The sequence below is a fragment of the Lachancea thermotolerans genome (genome assembly GCF_000142805.1).
Source record: "Lachancea thermotolerans CBS 6340 chromosome H complete sequence".
NCBI classification, from domain to species: Eukaryota; Fungi; Ascomycota; class Saccharomycetes; order Saccharomycetales; family Saccharomycetaceae; genus Lachancea; species Lachancea thermotolerans.
The window spans coordinates 252,305-271,243 of NC_013084.1; the positions used below are offsets into that span (position 1 = coordinate 252,305).

Here is an 18,939-nt window from a genome sequence, read left to right on the forward strand (position 1 = left end):
AGCGACGTGCCTTTAAAGGGCTGTGATATAGGCTCAGGGGAGCTCACACTGCTGAAAAATCATGATTTCTGCTTGAGACATTTGCAAGCGACAAACTGACAGCAATGATGATATTTTGATAAATTTGGCGTAGTGAGCTGGTATGATGCGGGGCTCAACACTGTATGCCAAAGTGAAGTTTCAGGTTTCCAGCGCTTTTGAAAATTGCAGCTACTCTTTGTTGTCATCATGTTAGTAGATTTTTCTTAGCTTCTTGTTAAGGAGCCAACTGGGGACCTCAGATTACATATCGGGCGTCCGTATGTAACGCGACTGTGAGCTACTGCGTGGAACTTCAATGATAATGTGCTAGTTATGCTACCAAAACTCTGAAGATAAGTGAAATTCAGCGTCATATTTTAGGAGATGTTCAAAAGCTTTGCAACACAAGCTTCGTAATCCTTGAAGTAGAAGACGGGCCTTGACTCATTTGGAATTATGTTTGTGCATTTCCTTTAGCGCCTGTGTCTAACCCTGAAATACGACATGACCCTGGCCGTGACGCTATCCATTCTTCAGCCAAAATTCGCGATAGAACATTTAGTGACAGTATATGAAAAAGTGATTTTATTGTAGTTGCTCGAGGTTTGCAGTGACCTATACTGCACATGAACTCTTAAGGCCGATTTGGATTTGGGCGACGATGATGTATTTAAGCAGGTGCTCAACGCTCTGTGCATGAACTTAAAGGGTTGCCTGAGGCGAACAGTGTTTGACGAAGCATTAGCAAATATGACTAGGACATACAAAAAGCCCAAGGTCAACGACAACAGAACTCAGCTCGAGCACGATGCCATTGACAAGCTATCTCATGTGAAGCTGTCGTCGGAACAAGCACAGCTCAAGACCGAGGTGCTTCAATTCGTTAGAGATCAGCTCAAACGCTGGGAAAGTAGCAAGGACGGCCCTGCGATGCTTGTAATCCAGGGTGATGCCGGAACTGGAAAGTCAGTGGTTTTGAACTCACTCTTTAACGAATTACAGAGGCTGGCCTGTCCCTCTGATGCGGCGCGAGACGAATTAACGGGTACCAAGAACTATTTGGTAGTTAACCACCCGGAGATGCTCAAACTTTATCACCGTATAAGTAAAAACTTTCCCTATATTGCCAAGTCATCGCTTGAGCGGCCCACTTCCTTAATTAATAAGTTGGAGAAAAGCAAGTCCATTGCAGACGTTATTGTTGTTGACGAGGCCCACTTACTTTCGACATCGAAAGACGCGTTCAAGCGGTTTTATGGCGAAAACCATCTACAGTCGCTAATGGCTCTAGGCAAAGTTCTGGTAGTGGTTTATGATGACAAGCAATCGCTCCGTATGGGCTCTTATTGGGAAGAAAGCACCAACGACGGTTCTTCTTTAGCTCACTTTTACGAGCAGCTACCTGAAGGCCATAAGCAATGGCGTTACTTAAAGCAGCAATTTCGGGTAGTTGCTGAACCCGATGTATTGGAATGGATTGAGCAGTTGAGTACCAAAGGAAAGATATTGCCCTTCCCTAAATCCACAACCAACGGAACCTCCACATTCGATTTAAAAATTTGGGAGGACTGTGGGGCCATGTATTCCAAGCTGAAGGAGCTCAACGAAGAGTATGGTCAATGCCGCATGTTGGCAACATACGATTTTCCTTACAGGCTCGACGGCAAGGACTACTTTGTCACTTGTGGCGATAACTTTAAACTCAGGTGGGACAGGTATATGCCCAAATCCATACTGCCCTGGAGCGAGCGGCCTAGTAGTATCGACGAAGTTGGCAGCGTTTACACAGTGCAGGGGTTTGACCTGAACTACGCCGGGGTAATCTTAGGACGGAGTGTTGGCTACGACGCTAGCAACGACTGCATTAAATTAATGCCTGAATTCTACGACGACCACGCTGGTTTTACGAAGAAAAAAAACATCAAAAACGCGGACCAGGTTAAACTCAAGATTATCATGAACAGCATAAATGTCTTAATGACCAGGGGAGTCAAAGGTCTTTATCTATATGCGTATGATCCTGAGTTAAGACAGAGGCTGTTGAGGTGCTCAGGAAGCGCGTGAGCTCCGGTTCAGCCGGCCTCATAGAAATGCGCAGCCCGCTAGCTAACATTTGCATTATTTAGATAGTTCTATCATTGAGTCTTTAATTTGCTGGCGCCTCTGCGCTTAAGTAAGGCCTCGGCCGTGATCCCGCCGAATACTATGGAAATGCCCAGCCATTGCATCCGTGTAACATGGTGGCCATACACCAGGATACTCAGAATCATGGAAAACATTTTTCTCGTCACGGTCACCATCACGAGCACGAGCGATCCGTACTCTTGCAAAGTGTAAAAAATGCAGATTTGACCAAGGGCGCCGCAAGCAGCATAAGTCAAGAGATAATAAGCGATCTCAGGGTCCTCGGTAATCATATTCTTAGCCTTGAGTGCTTGCTCTGGATCTATCAGCAACAAATAAAAAAAATTCCAGAAGACTATGCACATATTGAGGCCGAGCATCAAGTGGCCTCCCGTTATGGGTTTCTTGTTACTAGTTCTGTTGCGCTTGAGCAGCGTGTCTTGTGTTGCATTTGTGAACCCATCCAAAAGAAGGCTCAGCACTAGCGGCGCAAATCCGTTGACATAGCTAACATTTTGGCCTCGCGTGCTAGAGCTACGCTTAGCAGATCCAAGATTGAAGAGCGTTACCCCGAAAGTGACAGCAATCGCTACAGCCTTTTTGTTGTTAGTGATTTTGGTGTGGTATAAAAGCAAGTGGACTGCCAATATAGGAATTAGTTTGCAGCTTTTTGCCAGCATGTATGTCAGAAAGTCGACGTATTGCAGCGAGTATGTCGCTAACGGACTTGATGTGCTTTGCGTGAAGGAGATGAGGAGGAGGTCTTTATAATTGTCCTTCATGAACTCCTTGGTCCTGTAACCAGTTTTTTCACGCCGTAAGTACGCGTAGCCTGTGAAAGCAGCGACAGATGCCTGTACCAACGACACAACACATGGAACGTGGAATTTTTCTGCAGAGTTGGGCCACACCTTCGTAGTCAACGGCTCATATACAAGCGACCACGTCAAAAAGGTTGCGTAGATTCCTAAAACGCACACAGCGAGCAGGATCTGCGATCCCATTTTGACCTCAATAGTGCTTGAGGTTCTAAATATTCGAAATAGATTGAGCGGCCTTTTCTCGAGCTTTGAACCGCACCAGTAAAAAATAGAGTCCGGGAGTCTTTTCTTGCCTGTTTTTGAGACGTAGAAGCTCCTAGCGCGCTCGTTTCAGCGTCTCTTGATGCATATTTCGAGGTATATGAGTTCACAATCGTACCAGGTGTTTTTACATCTTGAAATTTGAGGAAAATTTTGATTTTGACCAGACTCAAGCTATTTGAGAAGATATTGCCTAACGACGAGTAGACTGAACGCAATTCGAAGTGTCATGAGCTATTACTCGCCTCTGGGCGCTACTTTTGGGGTTCGAATTGACCGGTTCCTCGAAACCGCGGAAGATTTCGATAAATACCACCAAAAACTCAACCGCAAGCTGCAGAAGTTGAGACATCATTGCCGATTGACAACAAAGGACACTAAGCGGTATTCAACGAAAGAAAAGTATTCAAAAATTACTAGTGATGACTACGACAAAAACAAGCTCTTCGGAACTCTCATGCTCTTGCATGCGGAAAGAGATCTGGCACTTGTGGAATCTTTGAAACTGAAGGCACGTCTAAGAGGCGCAATGAAGAAGAGCGAAAAGAAGGTTGTCATGACAAGGTTGAGAAAAGCGTGTAAAACTTCAGAGCAGTTAACGGTGCTGACCCAGAATGAAGGCGATGACTTTACGCGTGCTGAATACGCGATCTATCACAAGCTCTGCATTGTAAGCTATTTCAGCATGTGCAAACCCTCGAAAACAAGATACACAAACAAAATTGCCAAAGAATTGTCTCTGGCCATCGCCTCCTTACACTACTTGCAGTCGAAAGAAAAGGTCAGTGATGAAGTTGCGAGCTCAATTATCTCCCAGTTCGAGTACCTCTTGAGGCAACATGCGGATGCCGAGGTGTTCACAACAAGCGAGGTGCGTAATTTTATAGCCAAACAGGTGCGCCAGAGCTCCGACGATGTTCTAGTGCAGCTGATAACTCGGTCCGGGTATGAGGCACCTATCGAAGATTCGGTGATGGGCTCAGAGAAGTCCAATCTAAAGGAGGTGCAGTGGAGACGTTTCTCAGCTAAGGTTAGGGACTCCAAGGTTGCAGAGCTTATTTCAGAAGCCACACAAATAGAGCCCACCGACCTTGCTCAGTTCAGCAACAAACTGGCCAAGTGGCAGGAGGCTGCAGACGCTCATAGTGTTTTCATAGCACAGAAGGAGCGTGATGATGAGGACGAGGACGTTGGGGAGGATGACCAGATTCTGTTGACATACATCAAATACAATTCACACTTTACTACAATCCAACGCGATGATATCGTGTTTCAAAAGCTGTGGGCCCAGTGGAGCAAGAGTGCAAATAAATCTAAAAACTTAAAATTGACGAAGTTCAAGGAAATCGAGCGTATTGTTCACAACCTCGCGACGTACCTCCAAGAGGTTATGGACCTACCTGGTGTGTACTCTGACGACGCGCTCATGGCAAACTTGAAACTGGCAACAACCTACTATCAACTACATCTAACAGCAGGCTGTTTAGCATCCTTCTACCAATCCAAGCAGAAGTACCTGGAAGCTCTAGCGCTTTACATCGATGGCCATAAAACTCTTGAGGTGGCTGCCGGCGAGGCAGTTCTACAGGAGCCGCTACCGGGAAACATTTTGACCCCAGAAAAGGTGGCGGCTTTGGAGGATTTTATCAAGGTATCTTGGAGAGGGGTTATTTCTCTTGCTGAGTATGAGAAGATCGCGTCTCCCGGTGGAAAACCTTCACTTGAACCTTCTCTTATTGAGAAACTAGGTAACCCTATAGTTCCCAGAGATGTCTCTTTGACTAATCTCTTCCCAACGAGGCCCATAGTGAGACCCGTCGGTTCCAAGCCAACTTTGTTTGACCTGGCGTTTAATTACATCGGTAGTGACAGCCAAACACCGCAAAACGAGCCACTGATTCCCGAGGAGTCTCGCAGCGTGCCCAAATCAAATGACGCGCAGGAAGCTCCGAAGAAAAAAGGCCTTTTTGGCCTTTTCGGCTTGTAAGTTTAAGTACAATTTGTAAAGTGATGCGGAGATGTTCAAGTTGCATCGCATATGAAATGCGCAGCGAGAAAAGTCAAAGTGCTGTTGCATTTCCGAAGAAGCGACGTCAATCCTGTACACAACTCTTAATGTTTTCACGCAGAGCTTTGCCTCTATCATTGTCTCGGAAAGGTCACAGGGCTATTTTATCGAATTTACCTAACATATATAAGGTACGATATCATTGAGAAAGCCTTTATCTGAAAAGGCATCCACAATCGAACAATTCTGGTAGTCCAGGCTTTTTGATACCTAGGCGATTGATGGCTGAAGAGCAGAATAAGTGCTGGATCTGCCTCTGCTCAGGGGATGAGTACCCTCCAATGGGTAACTCAAAGGACGCTCACGACTGGGTCCACCCATGCCAGTGCTCCCTAACGGCACATCGGAAGTGCCTCTTGGAGTGGGTTTCGCGGACCAACCTAGACTACAGGAACGAGGCCCTTAATGAGTTTAATGGCCGTAGGACAAACATCGGGTTTGAGTCCCTCAATATTGCTGACACGTACTCCTCGTTACACGGCAGGGCCCAGTTCCACCCTTTCGCATGGCTGAGGGCCCGCTCTTCGTTTACCAATAACAGCTCCTCCCGCGCGCCCTTTGACCCTGGAGATATCAGTCGAATCTTTGCTGCACACGCGGAGGAAGCAGTGATACGAAACGTTACCCAGGCTATGGCAGCCGGTGCTCGTGAGAGTCAGCCAATGGCAAGCGTGCCTAGCAGTTCGCGCAAACTGGTCATCAATACAGTTTGCCCTCAGTGCCACGCGCCTATACTTTTAAAGACAAGTCGTGGTGTTACAGTTTCTTTATCGTCTTCTGTCTCGCATCTACTTGACTGGTCCGCCAAGACGTTAATCCAAGTTACAGCTATCGGCACACTTGGGAGCTCCATATTATTCAGCTTTGGTGGTATCTTGGCCTCCTGGGGATTGCGAATAATGACGACGGTAGCTCCGGAAAGCACCCTACTAAAATTACTTGATCTGAACAGCGCATCGACATTATCTCAGGCTTTTCAAAAGAACCAGATAGGGTTTAAGCAGATTCTCTTGCTCGGGTTTGCACCGCTATATTTGATTAGCTTCCGATGTGGTAACGCTTTCCTAGGCTGGTTGAAGTGGTTCTATCCCTTGGCTTTCTTGAGGCCAGAGGAAAAGCTGCAATCAAGTGTCAAAAGGTTCCTTATTTTACAGTACCCATTAGCAATGCTCAATGATTTTTTCAGAATGTGCGTTTATAACCCAGTTTACTTTAGGTGGGTTCATCGAGTTAAGCCATATTTTATCGGAGACAGAATGACAGTTGAACAACTTAAGATCTATGAAGCCGAGCAAGAATACCTGGAGACTCGCTTTGACGCTTTGTCGAGAGGCAATCAGCCTAGGAGCCTTTTAACCAAATTTAAGAGCTTTTTCAGGTCTGCATCCCCAGAACCCATGATACAAAGCATAAGTGCCAGACGGCTAGTTATGTCAACGAGATACGATTACTCCCAGGCTCTTATTGAAACTTCAATCTGGGAAAAAATTGCCTCCACATTGTTGTGGCCTTTGGCAGGAAAGCTCATTAGTGACACTGTGCTCTCGAAGTCTAAATGGTTCAAACGTTTTGTAGCTCAAGAAACAGCAACACCGGATGACGGATTGTATCTTTCTAACTTAATCGGCTGCTGTGCTGCTGTTCTGCTCAAAGACCTTGTTCATCTTTTCGTGACATGGAGAAGAGTGAAACAGCTTGAAAGCATGGAAGTTATGAGCTACATGACGCCGGAATGGGAATACGCAATAAATAAAAAGATTGGGCAGGTTTTAAATGACCTCAGTTCACTTAGAGAAGATGAAGAATCTTACGTGATTTTAGAGGAGCACGCTAACAACATGCTCACAAAACCATATCACGACCAATGGACAAACGTTGGGAGTAATATACCGACTATTTTGGGAAAAGTTGGTTACTTTAGATTCCTTGTGATTAAAATGAGTATTGAGAGGTCGCTGGCGTATACTAAAAAAGCAGAACACCTTTAGAGAAAGGAACTAGTGTTGAAATCATTAGTCCTGCATCCTGAACATTTAGAGTCGGTGCAAAACGGGCTAGAGCATGTATATATTCACCTGTTGATAAACTTTTTGAATTTCACTCCGATTAACTTATATGTTTTGCAGTAATTATTTAACTTTGGCAACAGAGTTAGGAAAGAGTAAATACAAATAAAATAATTAACATCCCGGAGATTTAATTATTGTCGCCCTAAAAACGATGTTGCAACAAGATTTAAAAGGTTAGGAACATTGAACTCAACCTTCTTGGAAAAGAGTTCTAATTTGGCGGCTTTATCCTTAGCAAGGGTGTCCACAAGCTTTGAAAAAGCAAAGCTGTCTGTCCCAGAGCGTTTGGTCTTGTCACCTTTTCTTTCATCATTCATTTCAACAGCATAAACCTCGCCATCTGAAGTTGAAATTTTGAACAAGATATCAGGAAACTTGGGTCCATTTGACCCAAAAAAGCTCAACGCCACTTTTCCTAGGTTCTCTCCCGCAACCTCATTCAAAACACCAATTTCGTGAAGGTGACGCGTCGTCCACTCTAAGCTTAGACAATTCTTTTCGCCGTAGCTCTTATGGTTCACCTTTTTATAGACATCTTTAAGCTTGTTGCCTAGGCCATGTTTCTTTGATGGGGCGTAGGTATTTGAGCTTTGCTTGGATTTCAATGCTCTCTTTTGCGCCGTTTCTAAGGACCGGATAGCTTCTTGGAGTTGAAACGTGCTATCTTGAATGCGCTTCAATGTATGCTGAGCCGTTTGAGCTTCATTTTTTGTAGACTCCGCCACGTACTCGCGAGACTTTATTGTATTCGCGATATCATTAAGAATGCTCTGGAGGCCATCTTCGATTGTTAAGCTATCCATTTGCTTGAGCTCATATGCCCGCTCTAAAACATGTTGCTTCAAATTAAAGTAACTTAGAGATTCGAGGTTTTTCAGTAGAGGATCACTCTTAATCGCTTCGGTCCTATGCACCAACTCCTGAAAGATGGGCTCATCACTCATGAGTATTGAGCTTGTCATCAAATCATAAAGATTTGTTTCAACATCCTCAACTTGCATCATATAAACAAGTCCCCTTTTGATCTCGTTGTACACTGACATAAGCCTATCATCGCTCGAAGAAAGTTGGTAGGCACTTGGATTCAATCTGAGGTCAACAATGTTATTAGTACTAGCTCGAAGCGCTTGTCTTTCTTGGCTTTTTGACATGTCTTTATAGAGCTGCACAATGGGGTCATCATGAGGGAAAGAGCTTAAAGTCGACTTTAGCTTGTCGCCAATATCAACCAAGTACTGCTTCGATATGCTCAGGCTGGCCCGGGTTTCTTGACACATGTCGCCATATATGAGCTTGTCACAGAAATTTTCAAATGAAGGCGAAGTTAGCATGCTTTTGAGGGATAACGCTAGGTCGGTTCTGATCTGATCAGCATACTGGTTCAAAGGAGTTAAGTATCCCTGAAATTCAGTGAATGAGTAGACTGTCATGAGCACATCTAGGAGCACGGAGATTTTTTTCTCAGCCTGGATGGAAACCTTTCTTGAGCCGAATTTTGCGGGTTCTTTAAGAAAAGAAGCAACAATCACTTCTATTAAGATTTTGGAGATCGCAAGTAGGGCGTCACTCTCATATGGACTACGGTCGGCCACTGCCTTGTATGCGGCAGTGCATAGGAATTTGACGTCTTCGCTGATTCTGTCGACATTCCTCGTTAATGCATCGCTAACAATTTCAACAGCATTCCAAAGGCTTGTCAAATTCTGAACAAACACTCGTTTTGTTGTGTCATCCTCAATCGACTGGCTCGAAGACAAATCGGCCCCATGAGGGTGGATCTTTCTATAGATAACAGCGGGGATTGATTCGAAGTCAACTTGGTCTGATGAAACAAAATCAAGGACGGGTTGGAATAGCTCTTTCATCAAATCTGGAATCTGGCGATGAATATAGGAAACGAGAAGGTCCTGCCAAAAGCCTTGAGGCTTAGCGCTTAGGAAATCTTGAACATTATTAAAGTTTTCAATGTCGGTAATCATAAGATCAGCAACCAGCTTTACGAAGAATACGTTTTCTCGCTGGGTCATGATACCATTCGCAGAACTGAATGTCTTAACGAGGTATTTGGATGCAAAACTTTGGTCAAGCCTAGCTACAGTTTTCCAATAAAATGGGTCTGCTTGCAGAAGGTATATTAGTTTTTCGTAGCCTGGGAAGGACGAGCTAACACTGTTTTGAAGCACGCTAGCTTTTCCGTTCAAGTTGCCAACAAAAATGTTGTAGTCTTCAAGAATCTCGCTTTTTCTCTGCAACAAGTTAAGGTTTCCTTGAAGCTTATCTCTCGACTTATTCGCTTGATCGATCTGAGACTTCAACCATTCTAACTTGTTTTGGGACTTGTGGCTTGTATAAATTTTGTTCAAAAGATGAACAAACTTTCTGACCGCCCAGAGACTCGGGTTGGCTGACGACATGAATTCAATGTATGCAACTCTAAGCTGGTGGCTTCGGATGAAGGATTGAACCTTGACAACCTCTGGCAATTTCCCTTTGTAGTAGGCATCTAAACGTCTATTGGCTCGCCTGATAATGGATCCCTTAGCCAGGCTTTGGAATTCCATTAGGTTATTGGCTTCCACAACATCGGCCACCAGTTCTAGGGCAAATCGAGCTAAAACACCCTTAGAAAGGGCTTGAAGCGAAACAACTGGGTCTTTACTGTCACGGACGGCTGTAGCCAATGACTTGATACTGCATCTTTTAAAAGAGCCCTTCAGAAGAGCAGTAACTTTCGAAATTGAGCCGCTATGTAACTCAAGCTCATTATCGAGACGTTGCATAGCTCGGCGCTTGGTTGTGCCCCTGGCAAGCGCTTGTAAGGTGTGAATAGTATTAAGTTGTTCGTTTAAGGAAAAGTAGATGAGCTTCCTATGTTTTCGCAAGTGACGGGAACGTAATAAACCTTGAAGGAAAACGATTTGAGGCAAATGACTTGACAGACTTTCTTTTGTCTGGCGTAGTATATCTCTTTGCCTCAAGCCCTTTGCATAGGCCTGGAGTTCTATTAAAGGCTCAGTAATCATCGAGTGCCTTTCGAGTGTAGCCTTAGCACGCCTGAATACTATTGCAGCACGTGCAAGTGATTGTATGGAAGTCACCTCTTCTTCAACCCTTAACAAGCGCACTCGGAGCCTGAATATCTTTTCCCTCACTTGGTTTGCCCGAATTGTGGCCTGAAGACACCCAATGGAAGACTTGCTGCCCGGAGATGCCTCTGATTGCAGCTTTTGTTTGAAGGGTGACCTGACCAAACCAGCTCTGGCGCGCGCTTGCAACAGGGTTAGGTTCTTGACTACCATGTCAACTTTTCGTTGCATTAGGGTTAAGCCAAATCTTGTGTTGACTCCTCTGCAAATTGCCTGGAGGCTTGAAACAGAATCCAAGAATTCCAGTTCAGTCATTCTTTTTCTCCTTATCGGAGAATATTCAGGCGTTGTATACTTCAGCGTATTATAATAATCGGGATCATAAGGGTCCGTTGAGAGCCTTGATGAATAAATGTCTGGGGAAGCTGTTCTGTATGACAAATGCCTGTAAATCCTAGGTGAGTAATAGGACAGGGACTTTGCGGGGCTGCTGCGCATATCAAACTTTAAGAGCGGAGCTGTATCTGTTAAAGTATTAGCTAAGCTTGGAGTCTTATGATCCTGTTGTTCTGACTTATGGCTGGCGGGTGACGGAGTTTTTGAAATCTCGCACTGCTTTTCAGGAGTTTTGGGCTCTTCCGATGGCACGCTCAGCTTTGGTATCTTAACAGGGGTGTCCTCTACTGATGAGATCGTAGGGGCCGCGAGTAAGCCTGAGGGAAGCTCCGAGGTACCACTAGCCGTAGAAGGCTTTGTCGATTTGAAAGATCTGAAGTTATGGATCATGGGAAGCCTTCTTTGGCAGGTTTTTAAGTCATCGTTGGAGAAAGAACAAAGCCCACTCAAATTCTGAATTTCAGGAGCTTTTCCAGGCCATTTGCTGTTAATGACATTCGCCAAGGCATGCAAAGTCTCGAACACTTGGGGAATGTTTTTCTTTTCATAAAGGTCCGTAAGTTCGAATCTGAATAGGTCGGGAACACCGACACTCTCCACAAGACGAAAGAAAGAGTTAATATTCTGGGTGTGGGTGAACTGAAGGGTATTTCCGGAGGGCACTATCTTACGAGCAAGTCCTGGCTCAATCTTTTGCGTGAGCTTGGCTAGGTAGACACCATCCCGGAGACTGTTTCCTGTTGCAAGGTCCAACTCGGAGGGAAGTTTCTCTTCAATTATAGCTTCAATCCATTCTTTGGCTTCCTTCACACGACATAAAAACTCATAGTACTTGGCATCTTTCTTTGAAAGACTTGTGACATCAAAAGTGGTCGACACAATCGTCGCCGCTGTCGATTTTTTTATAGGCGTTTCAGTTCCCTTGGGATTGAAACTATGAGCAAGGGTCCCAGAGTTTTGCTTCGAGGGCGGGATGGGCTTAAGGGGGCTTTCTGCTGCTGCTCGTAATAAACTTGATTTCTTAGACTTGCGATCCACAACGTTTTCCTTGTCCACTACTTTGCTTCGAGCAGGGGAGCCGACAGGCGGATAGTGCTTGGTGGGGGATACTGATTTAGAGGCTGCTTCGGTCCCCTCTCCTAAACTTGCCATATATCTTTCGATAAAGGGATTTTTGCCTCGACTCGGTGATCCGTTAACTGATGTCATTCTGCAAAGTCGCTACGAGCGTCTTGCTGGACAGATTCTAAGGCTGGGGCCGAGTTACTGTTAGGACAAATGAACCCATACAGAATCCGAAATCGCATTGTATCGACGAGGGCCCTTACATTTTTCAATCTCGATCACACTGCTTTTGTTTGGAATTAGCCTTATTAGGTTTAATACTAACAAGAATTCGTCAAAAAAGATTCACTAATTTATGAAATCATCAATTTGAGAGAGCGGCAATACTACTATCATCAGTGTCAAAGGCTTCGAAGTGAAAATGCTCTCCCCCGTCAGTTAGGCATTTACTAATGTTACTGAAATCTTGGATATCGGCCCCTTCTTTCATTGCAGTGTGAAAACAGCAGTCCTGACAATTTTCCAGAATGACAGCTTGACGCCTCATGCCTTCTTGAATAATGTACAGTTTACAATTCCTTAGGCCAAACAACCTAACCTGGATGTCGGCTCCACTTTGGATTTTAATAAGCACCAGTGAATCTATTGCGTTCTCGATGTAAACACTTCCTCGATTGAAGGGAACGCCCAAAAGCTTCACGATGCAGCTGTCAAGTGAGCGCAGGGAAAGAGCTGACGAGCCAGACTGAAGAGAGTTAAGATCATTTTGCCTATCCCGCGCATTGTAAGAAATGTTGCAGTGAACTAGATTCTCATAGGAAGCAGCTGCATGCGTAACAACTAGAGTTTGATCCCGTGTTGGCCCCGATGAATCAGAGAGTTTCGCCCTATTACTTAAGGGTGTCTTAGTCGGAGTAGTACCGATAGTGGGTGGTGCAGTAGGCTTACGCCTAAACTTAAACCTTGTTAACGAACCTTTGCGGTTCCTGGCCTCCAAGTCTTTGAGAAGCGCTTGTAGCCGCTTTGCAAATTTTTCGAGTGCATATGGCGGTAGTTGGTCAGAACTAGCATTCAAGGCGGATGAAAACAAGCTTATGTCTTCCTTCAAAGCGTTGGTATTTTTACAAGCGCCAAGTTCTCTCTCAAGTTCTTGAACCAATCATGTTAGTGGCGTAAACGTAATACCGAGTATAGACTGTGACACATACCTTCACATGCTCCTTGTAGAGCTGAAAGCTTCTCGGGACCGTTGAGCCACCCAAACGTGTCGATAGGCCTTAACCTTTCCATTAGATAGTATTACTTCAGACGCCCTATGAATATATTGGGTTGTTTGGGTTGACCTAATAATCCTGGTGTTTTTTAAGCAGCGATTCGCCGCTTCACAAAGGATCAAATTATGTGCAAAAACCCAATATTCTAAAGCCCTTTCAAGCTGGCAACAAAACATAGCCAACTTCTACACTGATTCCCAATAAAGAAGATATAATCCTAATATGCTTTATACATAAAACTAATTTGACATTTTCTACACGTTAACGAAATAAGACGATGGATTAACTAGCTTAGTCCACCTCTTCCATTTCGGTTTCAGCTGGGACCTCCTCAACTGGAGCGGAAGTAGAGGCCTCAGGAGCGGCTTCCTCCTCATCTTCATCGATGTTCAAACCCAAAGAAATCAGTCTGTTGATTCTTGTGGCGAAGGAGGCTGGCTCCTCCAAGGTGAAGCCAGAGGTCAACAAAGCAGTCTCGTACAACAGGTTGGTCAAGTCCTTGACAGTTCTGTCCTGAGCGCCGTTGTCCTCAACTCTCTTCTTCAGCTCCTTGATGATAGGGGACTTAGGAGAAATCTCGAAGATCTTCTTAGAAGACATGTAAGATGACATAGAAGAGTCTCTCAAGGCCTGGGCCTTCATGATTCTCTCCATGTTAGCAGACCAGCCGAATTGACCAGTTCTGATGGCGGCAGGAGCGTCAACCAACTTGTGGGAGACGACGACTTTCTCGACACGCTCGCCCAAAACCTCCTTCAAGGCTTCAGCCAACTTCTCGAACTCCTTGGCCTCCTTCTCTCTCTCAGCCTTCTCCTCCTCAGTCTCTTCTAGCTCGAAGTCCTTGGTGATGTCCACTAGTGGCTTACCCTCAAACTCCTTCAGCTGAGTGAAGGCGTATTCGTCGATAGGGTCAACCAAGAATAGGACTTCAAAGTTCTTAGCCTTCAAAGCGTCCAAGAATGGAGACTTCTCAACAGCCTTCAAAGACTCACCAGTGATAAAGTAGATGTTCTTCTGGTGCTCTGGCATTCTAGTGATGTAGTCAGTCAGAGAAGTCATCTCATCAACAGACTTAGTAGAGTTGTAACGCAACAGCTTAGCCAATGCAGTTCTGTTTTGAGTGTCCTCGTGAATACCCAACTTCAGGTTCTTGGAGAAGGCAGAGTAGAACTTGTCGAATTGCTCAGAGTCCTCAGCAATCTCGTTGAAGGTTTCAATCAACTTCTTGACGATGTTCTTTCTGATCACCTTCATGATCTTGTTCTGTTGTAGCATTTCTCTGGACAAGTTCAATGGCAAGTCCTCAGAGTCGACAACACCTCTAACGAAGCTCAACCACTCTGGGATGAGCTCCTCAGCCTCATCAGTGATGAAGACACGACGGACGTACAGCTTGATGTTGTTCTTCTTCTTCTTAGACTCGAACAAGTCCATAGGAGCTCTCTTTGGCACAAAGAGAATGGCTCTGAACTCTAGCTGACCCTCCACGGAGAAGTGCTTGACCGCTAGTGGGTCTTCCCAGTCGTTAGAAATGGACTTGTAGAAAGCGTTGTACTCTTCTTGGGTGACCTCGGATGGGTTTCTAGTCCACAAAGGCTTGGTCTTGTTCAGCTCTTCTAGCTCCTTAACAGTCTCCTTGACCTTCTTGGTGTCGGACTTCTTCTCGCCCTCCTCGTCCTCGTCAACTTCTTCCAGCTTTGGCTTCTTGTCGTCCTCAGACTTTTCTTCAGTCTTCTCCTCCTCAGCGACTGGAACGTCCTTCTCAATCTCCTTGGTAACAACCAGCTGGATTGGGTAGGCGACGAACTCGGAGTGTCTCTTGACAACCTCCTTGATTCTCTTCTCCTCCAGGTACTCAAGTTGGTCATCCTTTAGGAAAAGTCTTAGAACAGAGCCTCTGCCCAATCTTTCGTTTTGCTCGTCGAGGGTCACAGTGAAAGAACCGCCAGCGTTGGACTCCCAGATGTACTGGTCGTCGTCATTGTGTTTAGAAATGACCTGCACTTTGTCGGCCACCAAAAACAGCGAGTAGAAACCAACACCGAATTGACCAATCATTGAAACATCGGCACCAGCCGATAGGGCCTCCATAAACGCCTTGGTACCAGACTTGGCGATCGTACCCAGGTTGTTGATCAGGTCGGCCTTGGTCATACCGATACCAGAGTCTCTGATTTCCAAAACCTTTTCCTCAGGTCTTGGGGTGATTCTGATGAATAGCTCTGGTTCAGTCTCCAATTGCTTGGGGTCCGAAAGAGCCTGGTATCTGATCTTGTCCAAAGCATCGGACGCGTTCGAGATCAATTCTCTCAAGAAGATCTCCTTGTTGGAGTAGACAGTGTTGATGATCAAACTCATCAACTGAGTAATCTCAGCTTGGAACTCATAAGTTTCTCCGTTAGACATTTTGAATTATGATTACCTATGCGATGGTTTTATGAAAGCTATGACATGTTCGACCATCAAATGCTACGCATGTGCTTTAAATACTCCAAATTTTGTAATCCTCTTTAGAAATTAGGAACTTTCTAGAAAAACCGGCCTTTCGTAAAGAGGTATAAACACATCTACTTCAGCGGCTCAAAGACTAAAAGAATATTCTCGTCGATTCTGAAAGTGGAAAGAGGTTCCTCAAAAGTTTTGTGCTATCAGAGCTCCCGAAACGGTGCTATAGAATACCGTGCACCCTGGAACTTTTGTTCAGGAGACTTGTAAAACTTTAACAACTGTAAGGAGAGCACTTGCTTGTTCACATACTAAGTAATCATCATCTTTCTCTTTCACGTAGTTTAAGAGGCTAACCAGGCGCGATCCACCGTACTGGGAAGGAAATAGAGTGAGGTCAGAGCTTGAGACAAGTGAATGCAATAAGTGAATGGCGCTTCGGCGAACGAGGTTCGAAGAGCTGCTCTGAGTCCCGTTTTCTAGCTTCAAGATGTTGAAGGCACAATCCAAAATATCCGGTATTTGCGCGCGCACGCCCCGTGGATTAGTTTGAAGACAGATACCCAATATCGACATGGCCGACATCCGAAGGCGATTATCGAGGTTTTCATGTTGCTGGATTTTTTCGAGACATATTGCAACGAGAGTGCCCGCGGACTCGCCACCAAAAAGTTCATTTTGAAGGGTAATGTAGTTGAGCAGAACCTCACCAACTTTCAGGGTGTTGTCCAATGAATTCTTCGAACCGCGATTGCGGAAAAGATTCAAAAGGTAATTCAAAGTCCTCTCAGGTTCAATCTCACAAAGGGATGTAAGCCCTTTTATGGCATTGAGGTACACAAATGGCTCTTTATCGCGCAATTGGCGAGCATGCACCTCGAGAACATAATTTAAGTCTATCACCGGAGACCTGCGTTCAATAAGTTGCCGTAACTCGTATAGCCCGTGAGCACGCACAGGAACCAATGCATCGTTGACATTCGCCATGGCCTTTTGCAAAAACTCGTTGTCTGCATCCAGCTCGCTGAAGTCTCCAAGTGGCTGACCAGCACCCGCATTATTTTCCTGAAGGTCACGGATTCGTCCCATTATTGACTGTGCTTGTGCGTCGTCGCCATGACCATGCAATGTCTTGGAAATGGATTCAAGAATATCGCTGGACTTGTGAAGCTCTTTCCGCGGTGTAGTGTCAATAATAGCGGAAAGAAGCTTCAGGAGAGTTACGTAAGTGTTAGGGGACGGCGCTTGCTCAATTTGAAAAGCCTCTTCCTCGTCAGCTTCTTCCTCGCCATCCTCATCTTCATCATCAGAGTCGGGTTGATCATCTCGCTCCTCTTCGTCTGGGGAAGGGAACTCCAGCAAGTCGTTGATAAGTTTAAGCACATCGCGAGGCTTTTTGATTATGTCGCTTTTGAAGGACTCATCCATTTTCTCAAGTAGCTTCAGGTCAACCAATATAAGTAAACTGTTTTGAACGTCGCCAGGAAGCTGGGAGTTATCTTTATTAGCCTTATTAGTGCTTACAACCCAGCGGTTCATCACCGACAAAAATATTTCCTTTACAACTTCAGGCTCATTGAGGAGTTTAAGCAACTCAACGAAAAGAAGCACTGCACAATCTATGTCTAAGAAAACTTCTTGAACTCTTTTAATCTTTTGATCCGTGTTGACCGATCCGATACTTGTCAACTCATCTCCAATGTTTTTCTCGCCTATAAGGCGCACATAAGGCAACTGAGTTTCTAGATCGATGCTGTACCCCCAGGTCTCATGGTCAAAGTTTACCAGATTAAGCACTATATCATCAAGCGCCTGATAATCTGAGTTGATAATAATGTAAGTCTTAAGCATCCCAAGGACAACGTTGTAGTAGGCTACACTTGGCTGTTGAGAACCATCATTAGGTTGTAGTTTTTGATGTTTCTTCAAAAATAGGCAGTATATCCATAAAGTCAAGTAAAACTTCTCACCGCCATATGTAGAAAGCTCTTGAGTAACCTCAATACTTGGGTTTTTTGACAGAGATATGAGAACGTTCATGGTATCATTCAACGTTTTAGTCGAAAATTCTTGCAAAGATGTGTTGTAGAGCACTGCTGCAATCTTCTTGAAAAGAAAGTCATAGACGATCCTCTTGTTTTTGAAGTAGAACTCAGTCACCACATTGTTCAGGCAGCTCACAAGGATGGGCTTATTTATTAACGCAAGGCCTTCATAAATTTGAGAGAAGAGTTCCGTAAAATATGTGACACTAGTCATGTTCTTTGGCTTGGAAACAAGAATCTCAGCAACTCGTTTGAACTTCGTAACGTCGATTTCCTCATCCTCTCTTACTCCGACCACAAAGTCAACAAGGCTGATGACACCATTTTGTCTTCTTATGGGAAGGGTGGACAGCTTTGTCAATACAAATTGGCGGTACTCGGCCTTGGAAGTCGTGTGCACAAGTAAAGTGTAAACAGAGAACAACTGGTATGTCTCTTGAAGATTTTCGATTCGCTCAAACATACTCGATACCTTGTTTCGAGAACTTTGAACTTCATGGTACAAGACAATGAGAGCTGTTATTAAATCCGCAAAGCCAGTACCCTTTAGAAGCAGACTTCCTATCGTGTTTTCCTTCAAGGGCGCAAACGTTAAGACGCCGTAAAGAACATCGCTAACACGGGCTAATGTATCAAAGCTCACAGTATGACGTGAATGAATTTCAAAACGTTTATCAACTTGACGGAAGTTTTCAATCCTTCTTTGATCCAAAGGTATTCCGATTCCAGGGGGCAAGTTGGCGCAGATTCCGTGAACTACAATCAAGTTCACCAAAAGGTCAAAATACTTCATATCATGAAGTGATATTGGCACTAGGGTGTTAGTGGCCTTCCCACTGCTATTCTCCTTCAGTATTGACTTCAGAACCTCCAGCTGGCCCAGAAGGAACGCAACGAATTCAGCGTTACTTGCGCACCCCAGTTCTTCATACAGGGGTGAACCTGAATCGTCTTTGATCCGTGAGAAGTATTCGCCCAGGCTCTCAAAAAACCTGTCTAAGGGTGTGTCATTTGTAAATTCAGGTCGCTTGCTAAGTACACTCTCTATACTCTTGGTCTTCGGATTCTCGCTCATCAATAAGGTCCAAGGGAGGGCAACACGACTGACGGCCGTTTTCCGTCAAAGGTTTTACGATGATGTGTAAAAGATAGTTGTTTTTCTACTCTGTCAAGCATGTTGACACACAATTATAATTTTGAGCGGTGTGCCTGGTAAGAAATAGCAAAGAGGGCTAGGAAGATCAAACAAGCCACTGACTAGTGC

The 18,939-nt window shown here is 44.8% G+C and overlaps 8 protein-coding genes across 8 annotated transcripts; 3 read left to right on the top strand and 5 right to left on the bottom strand.

The window, feature by feature from the left end:
- Window positions 1–717: 717 nt before the first annotated feature.
- Window positions 718–2,085, top strand: KLTH0H02838g (uncharacterized protein; the record flags this gene model as incomplete). Its single annotated transcript, XM_002555958.1, has 1 exon — window positions 718–2,085. One exon carries the CDS (start codon window positions 718–720, stop codon window positions 2,083–2,085), a length of 1,368 nt encoding a protein of 455 aa, XP_002556004.1.
- A 71-nt stretch (window positions 2,086–2,156) lies between these two features.
- Window positions 2,157–3,149, bottom strand: HUT1 (UDP-galactose transporter HUT1; the record flags this gene model as incomplete). The annotated part of the gene is made up of 1 exon (XM_002555959.1): window positions 2,157–3,149. The coding sequence occupies one exon, from the start codon at window positions 3,147–3,149 to the stop codon at window positions 2,157–2,159; it is 993 nt and encodes a 330-aa protein (XP_002556005.1).
- Window positions 3,150–3,456: 307 nt separating this feature from the next.
- Window positions 3,457–5,214, top strand: SRP68 (signal recognition particle subunit SRP68; the record flags this gene model as incomplete). The annotated part of the gene is made up of 1 exon (XM_002555960.1): window positions 3,457–5,214. One exon carries the CDS (start codon window positions 3,457–3,459, stop codon window positions 5,212–5,214), a length of 1,758 nt encoding a protein of 585 aa, XP_002556006.1.
- Window positions 5,215–5,516: 302 nt separating this feature from the next.
- On the top strand, window positions 5,517–7,283 carry KLTH0H02904g (KLTH0H02904p; the record flags this gene model as incomplete). The annotated part of the gene is made up of 1 exon (XM_002555961.1): window positions 5,517–7,283. The coding sequence occupies one exon, from the start codon at window positions 5,517–5,519 to the stop codon at window positions 7,281–7,283; it is 1,767 nt and encodes a 588-aa protein (XP_002556007.1).
- Window positions 7,284–7,495: 212 nt separating this feature from the next.
- Window positions 7,496–12,055, bottom strand: IQG1 (Iqg1p; the record flags this gene model as incomplete). Its single annotated transcript, XM_002555962.1, has 1 exon — window positions 7,496–12,055. One exon carries the CDS (start codon window positions 12,053–12,055, stop codon window positions 7,496–7,498), a length of 4,560 nt encoding a protein of 1,519 aa, XP_002556008.1.
- A 220-nt stretch (window positions 12,056–12,275) lies between these two features.
- Window positions 12,276–13,201, bottom strand: CIN2 (GTPase-activating protein CIN2; the record flags this gene model as incomplete). The annotated part of the gene is made up of 2 exons (XM_002555963.1): window positions 12,276–13,060; window positions 13,120–13,201. 2 exons carry the CDS (start codon window positions 13,199–13,201, stop codon window positions 12,276–12,278), a joined length of 867 nt encoding a protein of 288 aa, XP_002556009.1.
- Window positions 13,202–13,476: 275 nt separating this feature from the next.
- HSP82 (Hsp90 family chaperone HSP82) lies at window positions 13,477–15,591 on the bottom strand (the record flags this gene model as incomplete). Its single annotated transcript, XM_002555964.1, has 1 exon — window positions 13,477–15,591. One exon carries the CDS (start codon window positions 15,589–15,591, stop codon window positions 13,477–13,479), a length of 2,115 nt encoding a protein of 704 aa, XP_002556010.1.
- A 294-nt stretch (window positions 15,592–15,885) lies between these two features.
- On the bottom strand, window positions 15,886–18,750 carry RTP1 (Rtp1p; the record flags this gene model as incomplete). The annotated part of the gene is made up of 1 exon (XM_002555965.1): window positions 15,886–18,750. The coding sequence occupies one exon, from the start codon at window positions 18,748–18,750 to the stop codon at window positions 15,886–15,888; it is 2,865 nt and encodes a 954-aa protein (XP_002556011.1).
- Between the last annotated feature and the right edge of the window lie 189 nt (window positions 18,751–18,939).